Consider the following 24,017-nt stretch of genomic DNA (forward strand, 5'->3'; position numbering starts at 1 on the left):
GGATTTGGGGACCCATTGCACTGCCCTGAGGTGGCTTTTATATGTTGCAGAAGGTCTCTTTAAGGGGGACATCTGAATGCAGACTTAAGCTACAGAACAGATCTCACACAAACATCTGCAGTAGTCCTGTTTTAGGCTCTGAAGTAGGCCCACAGGTAGTGTGTTTTGAGGACAGAGGCTTGTGTGGCTGCAATGGTTCACATGAAAAGACTTTTATCTCTTTTTTCTGTTTGATTAAAAACAAGAAGACAACACCATTCAGAAATCGAAAAAGATGTATTAAAATATTCACAAAAGTACAAATGAAAATACCAAAAAGTAACAATAAACTTGATATCTCTCCTAGCTGGATACATTTCCATGAGAAAATACAGACAGGAATTTTAAAAGCCATCCCTTTTAGGTGTCTCTTCTCCATTCGCATGCATTCTTCTGGTCGGAAGACACAGGAAGCACAGGTCTGCTATCTGGATGTGATCTCACTGTTATCTGTAGCCAAGCCCAGAATGCAGAGTTGCAGGAAAGAGACCGGATACTCCAAAGGAGGTGGTGTGTGGAGTTAGGCCATGAGGTCTGCACATTGTTCTGCAAGCAGCTGGAACCAGGCTGCAGACTCAGTCCAGGATGCTGGCAGCTAACTGTTTCTGCCTAGGGAAGAAGGCTGGCTTGGGCCAACAGAGGATTTGGTTCTGACTGGGCAGGGAGGTTGCAGAGCCAGACGTAGAAAGCTCTTAAGAAGAGGTGTCATTTGAACAAAGCCCATAGAGTACTAGCACCATACACACCACCTCAGCACCACAAGGAGACGGTGAAGAACATGGTGTCAGGAGGTATCTAGAATGTGTTGTTCATTCATAGAATCTCTAGAGGAGGAGAGAGGAAGATGCCGGCTTCCTCTGAAGTCTTTCACAGGATAACGTCATGCTGGGGCTCTGTAATTTGTACCCTTTGAACCACAACCACAGCCTCAGGCAGCTGTCTGCACAGCCAACAAGAACTCGTGAGATCTTAGCTAACAGGACAGTGATGAGGTGATCGCCAGTTCAAGATTCCCTCACACTTTAGAAAAAGCATCAACAAGAACATCTCCAACTGTCCTCAGGTCAGTTAATGGTCATGGTTAATGGACAGTTTCTATCAGCTAGCACGGCGCAGAGCACATGGTCCTGATGCTGTGAGAGACACACTTCCACCGAGCTCTCATTCTCTAACTACAAGAAATGCTTAGACTGGTTGAGCCCTTAGATGAAAGGGCCACGTCTGTTGGAAGGACTAACAGTTCTGCAGAGTCTTCAATAAGGCAAACCATATCACACATGGGATGACAGGATGTTTCTGAAACTTTCCAGCTAGAAATGACTCTGAAAGAATATACAGAAACAGCAAGACAATTTACACATACGTAGACTCATACCATTTCATCATGCAACGTTGGCCTCTCACATCAGGAAGATTAAATAGAATATACATATCCTTTATACACATTTTCTTCTCTCTCTGAGTATACATGTGCTTGTCCTTGCCTGAGTCCTCAAGGCCACACGCGGTTATGGACATTTTCTGCACAAGAGTCCACTTTGGATTTGTTTCTTGCTTAAGAAATATTTGCAGTGTTCTCTTAGTCTTTCCGGATGTCCGCATACACAACAGACTCTGACTTATTAATCTTGCCACTGTGATGTCCGCCAGAGTGGTCTAACTGTGCGTATATGACTGGGCCCTGGAGAAGAGAAACCAATTAGAGGTTTGGGAAAACTGATGGTCCCTGAGCTTCAGGACCAGAAGCAACCACCACAGCCATACTTTCAGGCTTCCGAAGCTCAAGCTAAAGCTTCCAAAGCCCCTCTGCTCCTTTGAAGAGTTAAGATTCTGTAAGGGTGGGCATCCACTGACACCACCAAAGCTGGCACGTGAACATTAGTTATGTTATTTCTTTTGTCTTTGTGCATACTTAAACATTCCCATAGTAAGTATATAACATCCCTTCTTGGCAATGTCCCTTGATTTACTAGGCGATCAAAGCACTCATCAGCATTTGCAACTAGAACCCAGCATAAGAACTAGGCTGGGCCCTTCTTGCCCAACCCAAGAGCCACTAAGTTTCAGAATCATCCTATTAGAACACACAACATATAGATGCCACCCATATGATTAATTTGTGCTGGTCAGTATACACAAAAAGATCCTCAAACAGTTCAAATATTCAATGTAAATACAACACAATCCTTTCAGTCTGACCCAATCAGGATTGATTAAAGTTTTGAGGCTTTGCACTCCCTGCAGCCTTCCCTGGTGTTAGGGACAGACCATTCCTCCATCTTAGCCAGGCTAGGAATGCCCCACCACTGGGCAGCACTGCCAGCCTGCTGGAGTTCTAGGATCAGGTCCTTCTATGCCTTTTTCTTCTTCTTCTTTTTAATATTTTCACAGTCTAAGAAATGTAAAGAAAAACTCTAGATAGATTAAAGTAGAAGTGCTCCTCTTTCCCCTCTACATCAAGGAAGCCAGCGAAGTCAGAGATGGCTGTCAGAGTCCCATCCTGGAAAGCAAGAAAGGCTGGGCTTCTGAGACCTGACTCTCGGGGGACGAACGCTGATGGTTCAACTGCCAGAAAGGCAGTTTACATTTATGACTTTCTCAATTCCTTTAAATCTGTAAAACTGTAAATAAAAACAAAACAGCTTTAGTTTAAGAAGAAAAAACGTAGTGCAACCCAATGTCAGGTCTTCTCCCAATCCAGGGGACTTTGAGAGGTATTTAGAGGTGTTCTTCAGCTTCCTACTATAGTAAAACAGCAGGTACAGTAGCCAAAGTCCTTGGTTGCCAGGAGCCCAACCTGCGCCCTCCAGTGTGTAAGCTGAGATCCTTCCTGCTGAGTTCAGCATCCTGACTTCCACAGGGAAGACAGGCCCAGGGGCAGGGCTGTGTGACAGTAAATCATAGGCAGTAAAACAGTCACTAGAATTCATGAGGCGCTCTATGCAGTCTGGAAGATGACCATGTGGCATTGGGCATACTTTGAATCTGCTCTGACAAGACCTTTGGCCTTGTTATGAAACTGAAATGGTACCTGTGAGTGACCTAGGCAGTGCTGGACAGTGCGTATGACAGATGCCAGCTGTTCCTGACAGCCAGCATCATGTCACACACTTTCAAACGCTCTGAGGTAACTGATCCAGTAAACCAACACCAGAGTGTCCACCTGACTGATGTACAGAGTCCGCTGTTTTCAGCCCTTCGTTGTGGAGCAGTGGGGTTACATACACAGCAGCAGGTAACTGACACAGCATGAGTAGGAAACAGAGAAGAAAACTATACAGAATCGTCTCAGCAGTCACGTGACACATGATTGTGTTTCATGGCAAGGCAGCTGGAAAGGTTATAAGACAGAAATCCTTCCTGGAGCGGGACTGGCTTTCCTCAGGTGCTTACCAATGTCTGATCAGTCTGTTCCTTCTCTTGCCCTTAGCATACGACAGGTCTAAAATCAGGATCGTCATTAGTTAATCACCTAGAACTTTTGAGATTATGTAGAGGCCATGCCAGATGAAGGGATGTATAAAATAATGCCATGGGGCATGGGTGAGGTCAGCTTCATCTGGAACAGCTCTCAGAAGCCTGGTTCTGGAGCCAGTTAGAAGGGAATGCACACCAGAGTCTCTGTGGAACATGCCTCAGGATGGAGCCCTGACTTTTAAGAGAGCCACTAGAGGGAAGGACTAGAGAAAGAAGACAGCAGCAACCAGACCAGAGGAGCCCTGCTGCTTTACCACATAGTTCAACATCTAATCGTCAACTTGTTTTCCCCAACGACTATTATAACAGTGAAGGAAACTTTTGTTTGCCTACCACCCCAAGAATTTACTACAGGCCAAGGCCTTAAACATGTTTCAAGAGGCTGGGTGTTGTGGTGCACACCTTTAATCCCTTCTTCCTCCCACCTTCAGCAGCATGTTCTAGTATGAAAGTAAATTTGATGAGAGGCAGAAATCAGAGCTGATTGCATCGCTAGTTGAATGAGTTCAGTTAAAAGAACAGCGCCTCAGGCATTGTGGTGCTTGGAAATTTTTGTTTTGTTTTTGAAACAGGATGCCTCTGTAGCTCAGGCTGTCCTTAAACTCACAGAGATCCACCTGCCTCTGCTTCCCAATCTGAAGACTCACTTTCAACCCCTTAGCACTCCCTGAGAGGGAACACCTGCCTTCACCACGTGCTTACAAGCTGTGGCAAAACACTATTTCCAGGATTTATTTCACTGGGTTTTATAGGCTAAATATAAAAGTTAAACTATGTGTTGTGACTCTTTGGGACAAACCAATTTTGATTAGCAAGACAGTTGAAAATTGGTCAAACAGGAAAGAATTTGCCTGTGTCTTAGAACCAGACAGATCTAGAACTAAAGACCAACCCTACCCAACCCATCCTGTTTCCGGCTGCGCTGCTGGAGACCTCCTGTGGTTCTGCTAGTCACCCTTTTGTTTTTCTGGAGGTTAAGGACTTCACCATTTGGGTCCCCAGGTGAATCCAGAAGTTATCGCTGCCAGTCACAATGATTGACCCTTGCAGGTGACAAGAAGAGGTGACCAACTCTTGACCTGCAGGTACTAGGGACAAAAGAGTCTGTGGGGGTTTCTGACACTGTCTCTTTGATAACAGATACTGCACACCAGGAGACCTGGGGGTTTCTCCCGGTTAGCCATTTTAGTGATGCCTAAAACAAAAGCTCCTGTGAGGTGGAGAGAAAAGGGCTATTTAAAAAAAAAGAAGTTTGCAGCTAGTCAGAGTGATAGTGTAGAGTGAAAAATTATAAAGACCATTTTGTGAAACATATACAGGCCTTTTCTTTGCCCTAGACCTGAGCAGAAAGAGTGCAGGTTCCAGAACTCGGAACTGGATGTAAGATTTCAGGCCTTTACTGCCACTGCCCTGGGATACAGGGAAGTGCAACATTCCTCAAGCCTCAGGGTGAGGAAGTCCCAAAGCAAGAAGACACATTCCTGACCACAGAGAAAGATGCAAGTCATCTGGGTGGTTCCAAGAACTAGCTAAACTTTCCACTGTTCTTGGTTACCCCGCCCACCCCCCTTGAGGTTTTCCCAGCGTTACAGCCTGCTGATGTTCAAAATTTGTAAAACAATCATGTGTAACCCCACGAAAATTCCTCCCTTTCCCTACCCTCAGCTTGCTGGCCTTTTGTCAAAAATTCTGTTCCTGCATGGACGAGCAGTTTTGACCTTGGCTAGCCAACTCTCCCCAATAAACCTCTGCTGATTGCATCCAGGTATGGTTTCTTGTGATTTTTGGGTGGTCGTGATTTCCTGAGACTTGAGGAAGGGTCTCCCGAGTTTGGGGGTCTTCATTAGTACCTGCAATCCTAGCACTTGGGAAGCTGAGACAGGATTGTCAACAAACCTGAAGAAAGAAACTGCTGAGGATGCAGAGACAGCACACTTGAACTTGTACCTTCAGTGATAACAACGCTGTGGCCCTAAGGAAGACAAAGCACCCCACAAGCATGGAGGTGCTCTTGGGACTCTCAGGAGCAGCTTGCCTGAGAGGGAGGTAAAGCGGGAGGGAAGGTAGGGCTGAGGTGGGCAAAAGCAGTCAGCAGATTAATTACTAGTGGTCTAAGGAGCCTGGGGACGAAGGACTAACTGAAGCAAAATCCGAACCCTAGCAGAGCAGCCTTTGAGGTAAGTTAATGTGGCATGGAAAAAAATCATTAAGATAACAAATAAACAAAATCCTATCCAGTAAATCTGAAAATCATGTCATTCACTTCATAGTATTGTGCCAACTGTCAATGAACTGACAAATTCCACCGATAGGCAAGGCAGAAATTTCATTAATTATAACTTTTAAAAGGCAGAGACATGATTTAGAAAATAACCTAAGAATAAATATGCTTCTTTTTGAGATTCAATCTTGTAGTGGCCGACTGGCCTTGAATTCTTGATCCTCCTAACCAAGCCTCCCAAATGCTAGGATTATAGGTGTGCCATAAACCAAGCCAAAGTATGCTTTATTCAATCCTACCATCTATCTATCTATCTATCTATCTATCTATCTATCTATCAATCATCTACCTACCTACCTACATATATACCTTGGAAACTTAACCTAGGGTTTTGTCAAAAGCTAAAAGGATATTCTCTACCAATGTGATCTCTAACCCTCCAACTTTTAACTGGAGTATTCTGAACATAATCACAGTAATGGACATGGCTGAGTTTACTACGGCCCCTTTTCAGTCTCAGTTTTGTTTCCCATGGTTACAGTTACTAACAGTCCAAGGCAGCCCTTCTCCCCACCCAAAACATTAAATGGAAAATTCTGAGGTTTTGTTGTTTGGGGCATACTTCATTTTAGACAACATCTATTGCCGTCTTCAAGTTCCCTGGTGTTTTCTTCAGTAGTATTTAATCTTTGTTGTGGCCCCACTCCCCGCCCCTTAATTTTTTTCAGGCCCACTCTGTAACTCAGGCTAGCCTCAAGCTTGTGGTCATTCTGCCTCTATCTCCCGAGTGCTGGTCTTCCATCAGAGACACCCAGCATCCTCCTCCCGTCAGTTCTGCCTCACTTGTCTGATCTTTCTTCTGTCATTATGTGCAAAGTTCTCTGTCTTCTTGTTTACCTGTAGGACTTACCACTTTTAAGGTCCTTGTTTCCGAATCCCACTATCTGTCATTTCTGGGCTCGAATTTAAAAGGTTCACTATTTTTTTTATGCATGAATGTTGCTCGTATGTATGTATATGCATCGTGTGTGTGCCGGGTGCTCAAGAAAGCCAGAAGGAGGTGTCATGTCAGGTCTCCTAGAACTGGAGTTATAGACGGCTGAGGCACTACGTGTGGTTGCTGGGAACTGTGCAAATGCAGCAAGTGCTGTAACTGCTGAGCTATGTCTCCAGCCCCAGGCTGGTTTGGTTTCTATCCACTGATTGCCGGCAGTGTCTCCATGTAGCCCAGCTTGGTCTTTAGGCAATCCTCCTGTCTCAGCCTCCCAAGTACTGGTATTACAAGTGTGTGTTACCACACCTGGCCACACGCATACTCATTTTTGATCAGTACCAGACATTAAGAATTTTACACATTGGGCACTGGGCTGCTGGCACGGCTGCGTTTTGTTGTGTAGTTTGATTCTCTAGAGGATTCCCAGCTCTGAAACTGTAGGTGCAGAGTACCCTTTACTCAAGTATCACAGCTATAAAGGTGTGACTACTCTGAGCACCAGAACCAACACAAAACTGTTCCCAGCTCCAGGGGAGCTCCAAGCACCCCTGTGTCTTGTTCTTTTCAGGTGGGTCCTTCCCTGGTCTCAAACATTTTCTATCCTGTACACACAGATCTATACTCAGCCCCAAACTCTCAGAGATGCCACTCCAGGTCTCTCAAATGCTTATATACGCATGGTCTTGGACTCTCCTCCTTTGGAATGTCTGATTTCTGCGTGCCTCCCTATGGTCTCCCGCTTCCTTCCCTGCCGTGCAGTCTGTGGCACACTGGTGGGATTTCAGAGCCTGCACTATTTCGTCTCTTTGAAAGAGCCGAAGTCAGGAGAGGGTACTGGCTTGCCTGTACTATATAGATGGTTGTGAGCCACCACGTGGGTTCTGGGAATTGAACCCAGGTCCTCTACAAGAGCAGTCAAGTGCTCCCCTCTATTTTTTTTTCTAAAGAACATCAATTCTCTGTTTTATTATGAATACCACAAATAACAATTTTTCCTTGAAAATAAATTTTCTGGTACTCTGCATCATAAATCCTGACCACTGTGTCTGGTCATGAAATAAATTTCCTGTTTTATTATCAATACTGAGAACACCAACTTTCCCTCCTAACTTCTGGGTGTGGGATTTGCTACCCAGTGAGCTTAATTAAGGGGTCCATCGTCTTTACCTCTCCAGCACTGTGACTTTAAGCACAAGTCACCACACCCAGCCCTCTCCCTCCTTTATGTGGGTTCTAAGGACTGAACCCAGGCCCTCTTTCAAGAACTTTACCAAATGAACTCTTGTTCAGCCCTTCCCTGATAAATTCTTACAGTTTCTTTAGGTTATAGTTTACCAAACTTTGTTTCCTTGGGCAACTAAAGAATGCTCTACAGCTGACTATGTAACTTGCTACTTGCACTTGGGTCAAAGGAGCCATGTTTGTTAGTAAATGTTAGTGGTGGTTTGGTGGAAAACTTTCCTGAGATCAGTTCTTTTTTACACACTCTTTTGTGGTCTTAGACCGCCCCTTTATTTCCTCCATCTTCCTCCCTTTCTCTGTCTGCATGGCTCTATCACGGTGCCGGATTCGCCCTCATACCCAAGAAGTTATCGTGTACCAAACCTTAGAGCAGCGCGCCATCAGCTGTTACCTGGTGAGATCCGGCGGAAGGCGGACTCTTTACTAGACCCTCTGTGTCGGAGGGACACTTCCGTGGAGCCTGCTTAACTGGTGACAAACGCTCTGAGGTACTGCAGCTGATGAAGTGACAATTTGAAGAACAAATGTAAAAACAAAAAATTACAATAAATGGAAACAAAAATATAGCGATGCAAGTGATGGCAACAGATGCACAAAAGCAAAACGACAGGAAACAGAACAGTGGGTCTGCAGACAACCAACAACTGACAACCTCCTCCCACTCCGGAAACCCTGCATCCTTCTCAACCAATCAGCATGCTGCTGAGGGGGCGGGGCGACTGTGATTCTGTCTGTGTGGGAGACACTGTGATTCTGTCTGTGCATGCTAACTTTTCTCCTGCCATCCACCCTGCCTCCAGATAAATGTTCAAAGGAATAGCCTCCACTTGCTTAATAGCCAAGACCTTTAGTCGTCATCACAGGAAAGTGTTTTCTGGATGAATTTAAAATTACAGGTTTACATCCAGACCCAGCACAGCGGGCCCCTTGCTCCTTCCGTTCTTCAGTTCCCCACATTTCATTTCCCTATCAACATCACAACCAAACAAAACCAATAAACACAAAAACCTCAAAACACAATAGTCAGGATGTTGTGATCCACAAGAAACTCTGGAATGCAACATGTCATGTTACATGAAATGAACTCTGAGAGACATAGGAGCATCTATAACGAGTGCTACCTCATGAATAAATCAGGGAAACTGAACACCAGGAAGCAGGCCATTAGGGCTGTCGTTAGTGCTGTCAGGCTATCTCAAGTAAGGAGTCTGGAGAGGACCACATTCAGAGTGTCATGACTAAGACTGAAGCTTCCTGGACATTTTGCAAACAGGCCTTCTCTGGATGGAAGGCTGTGCTCTAAGCCAAAACTGTTCGATTATTCTATACAAGGAAGGTTATAATCATTGACAATAAAATTCATGTATGAAAATCACACATACACATACGTACATACATATGTACACGTACACACACACACACACACACACACACACACAGATGAACCTAACTTCACCTGGATGTTATGTTTTATGTTTTCAGTATAGTCAAAGGACATATTCTTGAACAAACCATAATAGCTATTGGGTTAGCACAGAGCTAGCTGGTTAGTGTCAACAAGGGGAACGGGCTGAACATGTACACATAATATTAAAAAGCAACAGGCAGTGTGATCGGTTACCATGTGTCTAGTGGGAGTAGAAGAGGAGACCCAGCCCAGTTACAGTGCCTTCTTTATCTTCTAAGTGACAGTGTATCTTCTATGTCATCTTAAGAAGGGAATCTAACCAGGACCTGGTCCCAGGATACCAAGAAAGAAAAGCAAGATATGGTGGGGGGTTGGAGGGGAGTAAGAACAGCAGCGACCATGGTGCCCAGCAGGCAGGACCCAAGGAACAGCTTCCTGCCCACTTGATTAACCCCAAGCAAGAACTAGTGTCTGAAGCATTACTACCTTAGCCTAGCTCTTGCTGAGAACCATCAACTCTGCTGTATTTAACCACAAAACACTCATGCAAGGGAGCAATACTCAGCAGAACAGAAGCATTCCAAGCCAGGAGTACCCCAATCAGAGCACACAGACTTGTTTAAACACAGCACTCCTAACCACTCTAGGTCAGCAAAGCGCATAGAGAGACGCCCCCGTCATCCGGGCATGTGGTCCTCTCTAACCGCAATCCCTCTAGGATGACTCAAGTTAGCTTGTGAGTGTGCGACACTGCGCATGCTATACCGACTTGAAACCAGCCTTCATGCCCCAGTCTTACCGCGTGGGTGCTACAGCTTATATTGGGTTAGCTTTCCAGCTGGAGTCGGGAAAAGAGAAGGTCTTGCAGTTAGACACCACCCTACACTCAGATGTCCCTGGTGAGACACCATACCAAAGTCATGTCTTCTTTCTTCCTCTTGTGTTTTGATGTTAACTCTTACTCTCCCAGCGCATGCAACCAGCACAAAGCAAAGTGATGAAGCTGCTCATGGCGTAGTGGGGTGGGAACTACAGCAGAGAGAAGCTGTGCCCCACACAGGGCTAGGAGGGCCATTCACTAGCACAGCGTCTCCAGTGGCGTCTTATAGAACCAAGCAAAAGAAAGGCCCTTATGAGATTAATAGCAACACACTGCAAGGAAACCTATTTTTAACCTTTTCTCATTTTAACTTGTTTGTGGGAGGATGTGGAGGGGTGGGGGGAGATACATACATATGTAACATGGCGTGCAAATAGGGGTCAAAGGAGAACTTGTCGGGATTTAGTTCCTTCCTACCACATGGGCTTCAGGATTAAACTCCAGTCTTTGGGGGCTACCATCTGAACTATCATGCCAGACCCTGTTGTTATTCTGAGACAAGGTCTCATGTAGCTCGAGCTGGCCTCATACCTACTATGAAGCCACGTATGACCTTGAACTATTTCCCAAGTACTAGAATTACAGGCATGTGCCACCATGCCTGGCAAAATCAAACCCTTAAACCATCTGAGGTGTTACTTAAATTGAGTAAGTGATGTCTGTGGCTTAAGAATTCTAACTGATGAGTGGACGGCATGGAAACTCAGCACCTGACTCCTGAGCCAATCATTTCCCCAAACCTGGGAACGGAGACTGGCGTCCTATGCTAATAACAGCAAGCCACTGATGTGTCTGCTTCCTCATACACAACACAGCACCTAGGACTGCTTGAGCCCGACAGAAAAGCAAACAGCAGATGAATTCTGTGCAGTGCTTTTTCCCATGAAGAGTAAGTTTACAAAGCCCGGTTTCTTCTCCCCAGCCCTTTCCTACAAGGTAGCAGTTCTTACCCGGTATAATCCCGCTTCGAATGTTTCCTTCTGTAGAGGACGACCAGGACCAAGCTGATGAGTAGAGTGAGACCAAGGACCACAGCAGTGACAGTGCCCACCACCACCCAAACCAGGAACACCAACAGGTTGTCTAGAGGAGAGAACAGGGTGAGGTTCCGGTACGGGACCGCAGAGAGAAGAAACGAGATTTCAGTAATTTAATGATCAAGAGTCTATTTATGGCAGTTATTTTATTTATCTTCTCTTATCAGCCAAATTCCACAGGGCAGCATCTAATAATGACCCACGGCTGGTATACCCACAGCATATCAGTTGAAAATTACCTAGAGAGCCAGTCATTTCTAGACCCACAACCCTACTCCACATTCTGCAGTCAAAGGAAGTCTGGAGATGCAAATGCTCACAACTGACTCTCTGGCTTAAAACTGCTGCAAGGGGAGAGACTGAAGCCTGCATTCCCTGAGATATCTCAAACAAGGGAAGAAAATTCTGTATTGCTCTGAAAGACACTGAATATCACCTCAGACAGTAACAAAATAGCCCCACAGCCCACCTCATCTAGCCAGAGTAAATCAGGTCTTTCTTGGTCTTAAAACTGAACACTAATCTGTCTGAAGTCAGCCACAGGCTCCAGACAGAGGCATGGGAAAGGAAGGCGCCTGAAGTACTGACTGAGCAGACCCCAACCATCATCTCTGCCAGGATGAGCCTCCAGTGTCACAGAGATGGGAAGCATAGGTGGAAGGCAAAACCCTTCCGTGCAGGGCTGTGGCTTGTCCGTAAGGCTGGGGGTTGATATCCAACACCCATGAAAATAAATTTAAAAATCTTCTTTCCCAATGCACCTTGAAACATAAATTTTATTCTCCAGCTAACTACAACACAGCAGACCATCTGTCCATCCATCCATCCATCTGACCGTCCATCCATCATCTATCCATCACAACTGTCCGTCCATCCATCAGCCACTGTCGGAAGTTACCTATTTCCACCACGTGGAGCCTAATGTGTCCAGGCCGCACAACAATGTCAGGAGGATTCTTGACATCGCAGATATAGGTGCCATTGTGAACGGCCTGAATATTTTCTATATTGATTGATGCATCTTTCTTGTCAAGGTCCCCAGCCCAGGTGACCCGGTCTTTAAATGGTGGATAATCCCCAATGTACACTTGTCCTTGTGAGTAGTGGAAAAACTGCAAAAAGAAAACAAGAATTCATGAGCTACTCTCAGAGGCACAGATCCTGTCATCTAGAAACAACCACGCTGCACAGTTAGCTTCTTTTTTAAAAGATCCCCATAGAAAGACATGCAAATCACACAAGGGTTTGGCAAAAGGCCTTTTTACTCTCTTGTCTTTCTGGCTTCTACTATGAGATGACACAACAAGAAAGTCCTTGCCAAATGTGGGGTCCATTGGTCTTTAGCTTTTCAGACTCCGGATCTATAAGAAACAAATCTATGTTCCTTATAAATTACCCAGTTCTTGGCTTTTTATTATAGCACAAAAATGGGCTTAGAAACCTATTGTTCACCACAAACCTTGTAGTAACCCGTCCTGCTCTCGCCCTTACCATGCAGTGCATATTCTAACAGTCAATGTTTCACACACAACCCAAGTTCTCTGCTTTCTCTTCAATTCCTACCTGGTTTTAGAAAGCTTGATCTCCCATGCCTACCCTGACCTTCACAAATGAGGAACTGAAAGCTCAGAGAACCTTAGTGACCTGCCCCAGGTCACAGGCCTTGAAATTTAAACCTAGCTTTGATTCAAAGTCCATGTGATTACTGTTAGTTAACATCAATCCTGGTGGGTTACATTTTGCCTGCTCAAAGTCAGTTGCTGTCTGTCTTCCTTTCTCTCTCCCTCCCCGATCTCCAGCAAGGAAATAAACAATAAATTGTCAACCTAGTAAACAAGGTTTGTTTTTTTTTTTTTTTTTTAAATAATCTAGTTTTCTGTTCGTTCTGTTATCATCTCCAAATACTCCCTTAAGTGGAACTCTGAACCAGCAATGATGACCCACACACATCCGCAGGAGGAGAAGGAACAGGGACTATATGCCAATCCAGGCACCAGACTGGAGGAGGACAGGCAGCAACAGTTCTTATCTCTAAACATAATAGAAGGGAAGTGGGACTGAATGGAGAAGGCAGAACAATCAAGACCCAACCTCACAGAGCCACTTCAAAGAACACAGCTACTCAAAGAACAGAGCGGGAAAGAGAGAAGAAAACTTAGTTCAGTGCTGTCAAGCCTGGAGCCCGACTTCGTGCAGAGGACAGCTGGGGTCAACACCAGGAGCATCTTGATGCATCAAAACATGGCAGAGGGTATCCTATGGGAAAATGGAACATATGTTCTAGGGCAAGTGTCTCTGCTTCTGGAGTCACTGGTGCATTGTGGGAACCCTACTTTCACCGCTTCACCCAACCTCACCCTAAGGACCTCCAAACAGGCTTAGGAGACAACACAAACATTTAGGGAACACATTCAAATCACAAACTCATTAGCCAAAAAAGAGTCACCATTTTGGGTTTTTGGGGGGGAGCCCTGACCATTCTAGGACCCACTTTAAAGATCAGGCTGGCCTCAAACTCACAGAAATCCCCCTGCTTTTGTCTTCCATGTGCTGGGATTAAAGATGTAAGCCATTATGCCTGGCCCAAGAGTTAGATACTCTTAACTTAATGATGGATGGCATTCTTTCCCTGCCTAGTGCTGACAACCTAAAATGTACAACATTGCTCAAGCAGGTGCCACTATCCAAAGGACACACAATGGACCAACAGGAAAACAGTAACATGAATTCTCTACATTAGACATCATACTGAGAACTTTCCTTTTCTTGATGCCTCTCTGTGGGTGGTTTTATTAGCTCTACTTTATAGAATGAATGGGAACAGTTGGCCCATGTCTGACAAGAACCCACTATATAACTAGCTTCTAGCAGGTCACTGATTTTCTGTGATGATTAATCTCAATTATTCATGAAATCTAAAAAGATGGAAGATAGGTTTCTGAATATGCCTATGGGAGATTATTACCTTGACTTAGTTAATTGATATGGGAAGATTTGCCCACTGTAGGTGGTATCATTCCCTAGGCTGGGATTGACAGTATAAAAAGGCGAAAGTGAGCTGAGTGTGCATTTGGCATCCTCTGCTTCCCTCCTGTCACTGTGATGTGACCAGCTACTTCTAGCTCTGTTGTCATGATGTCTTCCCTCCACAACGGATTGTGCTATTGAATTATAAGCCAAAATAAAACCCTTTCTCCTTCAAGTTGCCTTGGTCAGTATTTTATCACAGCAACAAGGAGAAAAGAAAACCAACACTAACACATGTTCTGTCCAAACTCTTAGCATTTCCCTTCTGCTGTGTCTGTCAGCATCCTGGAACTACAGGCCAGGTGGATTCTCATTATATCCAGGGAAGAGCAGAGACAGATATAGATAGATATCATAAAATAAATAGAAATTAAAAATGGGGCAAATGTAAGCTGAAAAGGTGCGAAATAAAGCATTGTCCAACAGAGTGTTCTGTGCACACTCCATATGGGATCTGATGAACAGAAGTGAGGGTCTGGGGGACACGATACACAGGTGACCACATGGAAAGGGAGATAATTGAAAAGACAAGGAAATAAGCTGCATTAAGAGCTGCTGAGCAACTCTTAATTCTGGAACATTCTAAAGTAAGAGAAGAAAGAGCCCTGAAGTACCTCATTTCAGAAGTGGATGCTCCGAGTGAATCACTGCAGAGCAGCAGAGCAGTCTACAAGAAACAATGAACACAGGCGGAAGAGGAGGGAGCTGGGGCAGAATGGGTGAGGGGCGTGGTCCTTACCGACACTGCACTGTCAGTGCCATCTGGCTGGAAGCTCCAGGAGACAGTGGTCAACCATCCAGTTGTATTAGGAGAGTCGAACGTGCATGTCAGCTTCCCTTGTGTCCCATTCACCACAAAGATTTCTTTAGGAGTATGTACCTCCAAAGCTGATATTCTAGCTGTCACTGAAGAGGGAAAAACAAACAAACAAACAAACAAAAAACAATGTTCAAAAGCAGGATTTGGCAGAAATATCACTGTACATATTTACCAAAGAAAGAGATCTTACTGGGTTTCTTCAGAGTAATTGTGCACTGTCTAGTTTTTTGTTTGTTTGGTGGTTGGTTGGTTGGTTTTTTAATTGTTTGGGAGATGTTGTTTATCTGGAGACAAAGTCTTAATACGGAGCCCAAGCTGGCCTTGAATTCAGAACCCTCCTGCTCTGGACTATAGACATGGACTTGGTTAATTTTGGGTTTTTATTAATTAAATATTTTTCACTCATATGGCTATAGTAAAAAACAAAACAAAAACTTTTTAAAATTAACAGACAAACCAGGTATGGTGCCTTTAATCCTAGCACTCCAGAGGCAGAGGCAGGCAGATCTTTGTGAGTTTGAGGACAGCCTTGTTTACACAGTAAATTCTAGGTTAGCCAGAGAGATATAGTAAGACCCTGTCTGGGGTTAAAAGTCCTTTGGGGGCTGGAAAGATGGCTCAGCAGTTTAGAGGACTTGGTGCTCTTGCAGAGTACCTAGGCCCAATTCTAATACATATAAATCAAAATAAATACATCTTAAAAATAATTAACAGGCAAGGACAAACAGTAAATGCAGTTTCATGTTTACAGAAACCTGCAGGCAAAATGTAGGCAAAGTGCTACAAACTCCATCCCCTCCTCCAGTCTCCTCTGTTATAACATCTGGTATCAGGGTGGTACATTTGTCTCAATTATAAACATATTGCTACAGTACTGTTAATTAAGGTCTCTAGTTTACATTAGGGTTCATTCTTGTAAAGACTTTTTTTTCTAAGTCCTATGGATTTTAATGACTGTAACAACGCATAACCCTCACTAAGGTATCATATATAATACTTCACTCTCCTGAACACCTCTGAGTGCCTCTAATTAAGCAATGCCCTCAAGCTTCTGGGACCACCAGCCTTTCATGGCCTCTATATTTTTGTCTCCTTCACAGCAGTGTATGGCGGGAGTCACGCTGCAGAGAGCCTTTCAGAGGGACTCTCTCACTCCGCAATATTGTCTCAGGCTTCTTCCATGTCTTTCAACACAGCAACAGCAAAGTATCTAATGCAATGGGAAACACTCCCACTGTTCTACAGATTCACAGATTCTCATTCAACCACTTGCCTCCTTGGGTAGCTGGGCATGGTGGTGCACACCTTTAATCCCAGCACTCAGGAGGCAGAGGAAGGCAGATCTCTGTAAATCTGAGGCCAGCCTGATCTACAAAGGGAGTTCCAGAACAAAAAACGGGGGGCAGGGATGGGGTGGGGGACTTCTTGGGATTTCTCTGGTGGACTGTTTTTATAACATGACTGTCTTATTCTTACTTCTTTAAACAGTTTTTAATATTCATCTGACATCCTGCAATTCTTCTCACATTAAGCTTTACTCACATTTATATTTAAAGCAACATTTAAATTTAAACTAATCTTAACTGATACTCTTCCTGATATTAAAGGACTCAAGGCAGGAAAATGTATATTTACTTTTTTAGTGAAATCTTGCCTCCCTTAAAATTTCCCTGTTCTAGGGACATAGGTAGCCTAGACATTCCCGATCACACTGGTTTTGGTTTGCATTTTACCCTCCATGTTTGTTCAGTTAGCCTAAGCCCAGGAAATGCTAATTAAAATTTGTCTACCATTTTGTGATTTTAAATGGCTCTTTTTTGGCCCTCAAGATCTGTAATCAGAGGCCAGTGCAGGGCAGTTAGAGGAGGCAGCCTCAGTAAGGCAGTCGGTACTCAGAACAGAGGCACATTCACAGGCGCTAAATGGGTTTTTCCTGAAACTATTAACTTAAAAACACCCATCTGCAAAATAAGGTATTCTTCTAAGAAACAGTTTGGAATAAATACCTGCTGTGTTCAAATACCCTCAGAAGGAACAGACCAGCACTGTCACAGGACTACGGCCATTTTCTCCCTGAGGGTTTAACTGTGACTCCAGCCAAGAAGAATAAGAACACCCCCTCATTCCTCCCAACCATCCTGCAAATGTTTATTCTCAGAATATAATGGGTACTTTGGCTATTCTTTTAAATAAACTGATAGCCACACTGCATCAGGGAAATTTTTTCAACTCAATGAGGGTGGATTATTATTATAGGGAACAATGGATTATTATTTGTGGTCCAGACCTCAAAATAAGCCTTTCTTTGAGACTAGAAGCAAACAAAAGACGTTCCTTGCAGTGGGCAGGCAGGAAAGCAGCCCTGGGGACGTGGTTTCAGAACCCGTGACAAAGCACAAGACAGACCAGTTAACCAGCTCACTGCAGGAGCGCTAGCTCGCTGCACAGGCTTAACTCCGTGTGGTTTTGACACATTTTTCCTCAGATGATGGGAACTGCAAGTCCCACTCTCTAAAGTCCATAAACAAAATTTCTCCAGGATTTTTGTTAAGTTAGAGCCTTGCCTCTGGGCCCACTTGCAAAGGGCTCTTTCCTTGTTCTGTTGTGGTATGCAACATGGTAACTAGGTAGGATCCCTGAGAAGTCAAGCCAGCCTAGCCTACACAGTGAGAGTCAGGTGGCAAAGTTTAAAGTCAAGAATCTTGAGAAAATGCCTAGTCAGATAGCTAAATAGGTTCTCAGCAGTCTATGGAAGATGGGCCTGACTTAATTACCTTAAGCTGGTGAGTAAAGTCATTCTGAAACAGCTTATTGCCATGAACACACACACAGCCCTTAGAGCCAGACTAAGAATTCTAACCCCAGACAGTCCCAGTGTCCAGTGTATATCCTTTTCTCATAAAGAAACCCAACTCAGCTTTACATCCCCACTCCTCCATCTAAAACGTTCTTGCTAAGGAATGAAACGACCCTCACATGGTTTAATCACCGGTGAAGTTCTGACTCTTATCAGATAGAGTTCATCTTTGCTCCTTGACATCTTATGATCTGTCTCTGGAAAGTTTTTCTCCCTGGATTCTCTTATCTCATTGCTCGCTCCTTCCCTGCTCTCCTCGTCTCTAAGCTCCAGGGCACTGTGACCCACGTGCACTTTGCAGTGCGTTCCTCTTTGTGACTTCATCTCGCTTCAGGGCTCCTAAAAGTGATCATTCAGAACACAAATTTGAAATGCCCAAACCAACCCCCTAATTCTTGTTTGGTAGGCTGGCTTTCCGTTAACTTCTCTCGCAGTCAGCAGCAAGGCCAGACCCAGAGTTGCCCTGACTCCTTTTCCTCACAAATTCCAAAGCAGTCTAAAAACCACAGTCTCCATCCTTTAACACAGTTTCAATCTTCCCGGGACTCAGTGCTGGTCTCGGTCTAAGCTAGCCAGCACTTTCAAATAGAGGACTGCAATGGCCTCCTAACTGGTGTCTTTACTTTCATCCCTAACTATGAAACTGCACGTGTTCCACAGAGAGGTCAGAAAGGTTCTGTTTCAAAACACAGGTAAGATCTTATCGATCCTCCCCATGTGACTCAGAATCAGGCCAGTCCTCACATCCCTTGAGGCCTTAATCCCCACCTCTCCAAACTCGATGGAAGGTGTGGCTTCATCCACTCCTCTGAAGCTAGCTAGCAATGTATCTAAGTAGGGAGAACACCATGAAGGACAAGCCTGGGAGTATCTCAGAAAACCAGGGTGTCGAGAGATAAAGGGAAAGCACTGTGTCAAACGCTCGGTGTAGCTATCTCAGGAGAAAGCCTGGGGAGGAAACCCTTGCTTAAGCCTGCGCATGTCTCTACAGAGTAACAGCTACTGGAGTCTGTCTGACTCTTACCAAGCACACTGCAACTGTTCCTCTTGCTTAAACTTACATGTGTTTTCTCCTTTTTTTTTTTAAATTTAAGCTAAAAATTCCTTTCTTTTTTTTTTTTTTAATCCTGGTACCAGTATTACAATTTACAGGACAACATAACCGGTGTAAGAAAAAGGAAAAGTTACAACAGGTAAACGACCTTGGCATGTCTAATTGACACTACACTGCATGAATGACCAGCTGCACATTTTGCAAACCGTGCTATGACAGCCCCGAACAAGAAGGGCTTCCTGTTTAAGCTGCAGCGACGTTTCTGGCTATAGACCATTGTTCCCTCTGTGGCAGATTTTTACTGTTCTTCTAAAGTACTGAAGAACTGTATTGAAGAAGTATTGAAACTTTCCTGACACCCCCCCCCTTCTGTAGCCATTTTCTGCTGTTAAACCCTCTGCTCCATATCTAACACTTTCACCACAGATCAAACTCTACCACCACACAAACTATCTTAAGCATCCTCTAACATTGCCCTCATTCATGGATCTGTATTTTTGATGCTGTTATCCACTCTAACGTCCAAAGTCATAGTTCCCACTACCACTAATTACCTCCACCACAGTTTCCTCCACCACATCCAACACCTTGGTCTCCATATCCTGGTCTACCACCGTAGCCTCCTCTACTATTGTAACCATGGCCACCACCACAGTTACCACCATCACCTTCAAATCCTTTATATCCACCATCACCTTCAAATCCACCATCACCACTTCTGTACCTCCCTCTTTGGCCACCATCTCTGCCACCATAGCCTCCTGTTCCACCAAAGTTTCCTCCAGGACCCGTAAGTTGCCATATCCTCCTCCCCAACCTCTCGACAATCCAGCAGACTGCATCTCTTCTTCACAGTTATGCCCACTGATAGACCTCTCTGTGGTCAGCAGATGCACCTCTTGTTTACAAACAGCCCTTCTCACGTCAGTTATGCTCATTGACAACTGTGGTATTTCTGAACAATAATTTCATCAACTGTGTCACAATCATCAAAAGCTATGAAAGCAAACCCTCTTTTTCCCACTCTGTCTGACTTCCAGAACTTGGATGGTTTCAATCTACCTTACCTTTTCAAAGTAGTCTCTCAGATTATATTCTTCAGTATCTTCTTTAATACCACCAAAATTTTCTTCACTGTTCAACAGGCATCAGGCTTTATGGACTCTCTAGAAACTTCTCCTTGGCTCTACCACAACCATCGAGTCTGCGTGGTGGGCACACATTACTACATCCACTTGTTCAGTACAGGAACAAGTCACAAAACCAAACTCCCTGGAATGTTTTGTTGAAGGTCTCTTATCTCCACAAAACATGTAACGTTCCTTGGTCTCAGAATGTCCTTTTAAACTATCATCTGTGGTTCAAAGCTTAGCACACCAATAAACGGCTTCCTCGACTGCACCTATTCCTTTGGATCATGACTCCATTTTGAGACCTGATTTACCTCTTCTAACTCAGTTCAATCTGCAAGTGGTTTCTACTCACTAGTAGCGACCAGCTCTTACCAAGCACACTGTAACGGTTTCTCTGGCTTAAACCTGCACAGGGTTTCTATGCAACAGCAGAGTCTAGAATCCAATGTGCTTTTACACAAGCACACTGCAGTTGCTGTTTCTGACCTTCCACAATGAGCGGGAAGGGCACCTTTGTTAAGAAATGTTCTCCTTTGTGAACAAAGAGAGAGAAGCTAGAAAGCAGGTGTCCCTTTAAGGTTACATTCCATGCAGCCAAGCAAGGGGTGGGTTCATTGGTTTCTTACACAATTAGGAATGGCTTGCTTTGTCCTGCCTGCCCCCCACCCTTTTAATTATTATAGTGGAAGATCTCAGTTAAATTATTGCGGATTCAGACAGCTGGGCCTCAGAGTCATAAACGGGAGTTCTGAGGTCTAATTACAGTGTCTGCACATGCAAATGTGAAGAGCACCACGACACAGAAAGAACTGTGCTGAGCTACATCCCAGTCACCAAAGACTGAAATCCCAGTGTGAAAAAAATATCAAACAGACCCCTTTTAGATCTAGAATTTATAATTATGAGATCATGGCCAAAAGTGGCTATTATCTTGGATGTCTACCAACTGATGAATGGGCAATGAAATGTAAATATGTACAATGGACTTATTCAGTTGTAAGGAACCTGAAATTATGATGTGTAAGAAATGGGTAGAACTGAAAAACACATGAAGTGAGGTAACCCAAGCTCAGAAAGACAAACCATGCATTCTTTCTTATATGCAGATTCTATCTTATGATTTTCTTTATGTGCGTTTAGGTGAAGTATGTATAGAACAAGGAGACTTAAAAAAGGCCCATGAGAAGAGAAAGGGGATTCTTTAATTTGGGAGGGGAAGGAAAATAGAACAGATATGTTATAAACCCAGAAGAGTTAAGGTGGGGGGGGAGGCAGAGAGATGGGAGGGGAGAGGATGGTGGGGAATGTCAACCAAAAATAATGATGTATTAAAAAGAAATATGTGGAAAACTGATACTTCTCAAGATAATGAGTAAATAAACGTTGAGGGTAGATAACTCAGAGAGTCAAAGTGCTTGCTGCACAAGCCTGGTAACCGAGTTCCATACCCAGAATGCCAAGTTGGCGTGGCCATGTAAGGGATAGAATAACATAGTTTCCTGCCCCTCGAACTGAACCAGCAGTGCATGGGCCTCCATGACTGTCGATGGTTGCTGTGGTATATGGCTTGTTTGTATAATAGTGTACATATTTTCATGATCCTCCTTCAAGGAATGTCCTGTCTGCCAATGTTAATGACTCCATGATAATCAGAGACAGCATGAGTCTGAGAGGTGAGGGTGTATCTAATGTCTCAGCAAAATGGTAAATGCTGTGACTGTAGAGTGAAAAATTATAAAGGCCATTTTATGAAATATGTGTAGATTTTTCCGCCTTACAGAACTCGGAACTGAAAATAAGATTTCAGGCCTTCACATTCCAGGTGAAGGACACTTGCTGGATTACATTCCCCAAGCCTCACCCAAGGCAGGAAGACATTCCTGACTACAGATAAAGATGTTATCACCTAGGTGGGGCCATAGCCCTATAGCTGGAAAAAGTGACTCTAGATCATTTGGGCTAGATTCTCTGAAATGTTCCACTGTTCTTGGTTACCCCTCCGTTGGTCTTCCCAGTGCTATGTTCAAAATTTGTAAAACAACCAATCATGTGTAAGCACGCGAAAATGCCTTCCTCTCCCCACCCCATGCTATAAAAGACCCTTTATCCCACCACACGTGGCCAAAAACCCTGCTCTTGGAGCTAAAGAGCTTGTCGTTTTTGACCGCCGGCTCCTCCCCTAATAAACCTCTGCTGATTGCATCCAGGTATGGTTTCTTGTAATTATTGGGTGGTCGCGATCCGGAGGCTTGAGGAAGGGTCTCCCGAGTATGGGGGTCTTCATGACCTCCAGGACAGCCCTTAAGGCTGTGGGAAAGAACGCTGAAAATATGAGTTCAAAAATATCTAATTTCTCAACTATGCAACATATAAGGATGCAATACGAATTGTATAAGGAGCTTCACAGACCTAAAGGATCAGAGGCAGCTGAACTATGAGCCAGCTGGTCAGGAAGATGCTAAGGAAGGAGATAAGAGATTTAGGGAGTGGTGATCATAGGGCAAGATCCCATCCAGCTAAATCTATTGTTTGCTTGTTTGTGCTTACAAAAAGGCAGGCAGATTCATGAGTTCAAGGTCAGCCAGGGACAGAGGGAGTTTAGGTCCAGGTGAGGCATGGTAAAAATGGTAATTTCAGAGCTGGGTCCCACTCAGTTATCTTATTGTTTGTGCTTGTGCTTGCTGTCTCTAAGAATCAAGGGGCTGGAATCATAAGATGCTGATCCAAGAGATAATCAAAAGGGAACCTTGGGTAATGACTGAATTTATATGTAAATTAAAAGACTGGGCTTTTGATCTGCAAGAGACCTGCTACCTAAAGAGTTTTTAGAATAGCAAGAGAAAGCTGTCTCAAGCAGAGTAGAACATAGCAAGCAATCTGGAAAGTTGTTTCCAGCACACCCTAGGTCATCAGCTTAGACCCATGATCTGACTTTGAGTCGTTTGTTTCACTGCTCCCAAACACTCTTTCTCTTAGGAACCAGCTGAGGCTGGTCCTTGGCACAGAGCCCATGACAGAAGGAGAGGACAGACCCCTGCCAGTCGTCCTCTGACCCCCACATGCTGGCCATGCATGCATATACACACAAAACATGTTAAAAACATAAAGAGTTAAAAAAAAAAAAAAGGTAAGGGAAACAAAATGACTGCTGCAATGTGTGTTGGTTAGTTCATTTGTGAACTTGACACAAATTAGAGTCATTTAAGAAGGAACCTCAAGTGAGGACACGCCTTCCTCAAGCTGGCCGATAGGTAAGCCTGCGGGACATTTTCTTGATTAATGATCAATGTGGGAAGGACCAACCCACTGTAGGCGGACAGTTGTGGAAGGCAAGAGAGGCAGCTGACTGGGAGCCTGGGGAGCAAGCCAGTACTCAGACTTCCTCTATGGCTGCTGCTTCAGTTCCTGCTTTAAGTCCCTAACCAAACTTCCCTTCATGGTAGACTGTTTTGGTCATAATATTTATTACAGCAAAAGGAAAAGAGAAGGGGGGGGGGAGAGGAGGAGGAAGAAGAGCAGGAAGAGGAAAAGGAGGAAGAAGAGGAGGAGGAAAGAAGGAAAGAAACAAAATAAACAAAACTAGGACACAAAGTATTAACTCTGAGCCCCAAAACACTTCAAAATGATTTTTCCTGCTGACATCAAGGGAAAGATTATGACCTACAAATAAAACAAAAATGAAATGAATAAAAAGATGAAGTGCTTATCAAGTGTTTCTGTGCTCCCTGAACCTACGTCCAAGGCTCACATAAACAAACGTATGTATAGACTCAGACACAGTAACCACATCGGCACACTTTCCCCTCGGTTTGACAAGAAGTCGAAAAC

At 44.2% G+C, this 24,017-nt stretch overlaps 1 protein-coding gene across 4 annotated transcripts in view; it reads right to left on the reverse strand.

Annotated features, from left to right (window-relative positions):
- Positions 1 to 257: 257 nt before the first annotated feature.
- Mpzl1 (myelin protein zero like 1) overlaps positions 258 to 24,017 on the reverse strand; it is a 41,176-nt gene continuing 17,416 nt past the window's right edge. For 2 of the 4 annotated variants that reach the window (XM_034513510.2, XM_034513511.2), the window contains exons 2-6: positions 15,065 to 15,231; positions 12,197 to 12,410; positions 11,212 to 11,344; positions 8,365 to 8,470; positions 258 to 1,720 (exon numbers count right to left, since the gene is read on the reverse strand). In XM_034513510.2, the coding sequence (XP_034369401.1) occupies positions 1,619 to 1,720; positions 8,365 to 8,470; positions 11,212 to 11,344; positions 12,197 to 12,410; positions 15,065 to 15,231 (722 nt within the window). In that variant the 3' untranslated portion in view covers positions 258 to 1,618. The remainder of the gene's footprint in view (positions 1,721 to 8,364; positions 8,471 to 11,211; positions 11,345 to 12,196; positions 12,411 to 15,064; positions 15,232 to 24,017) is intronic. The other 2 variants (XM_034513513.2, XM_034513512.1) reach the window with 1 other exon arrangement.

The sequence above is a fragment of the Arvicanthis niloticus genome, chromosome 10 (assembly GCF_011762505.2).
Source record: "Arvicanthis niloticus isolate mArvNil1 chromosome 10, mArvNil1.pat.X, whole genome shotgun sequence".
Classification (NCBI taxonomy): Eukaryota; Metazoa; Chordata; class Mammalia; order Rodentia; family Muridae; genus Arvicanthis; species Arvicanthis niloticus.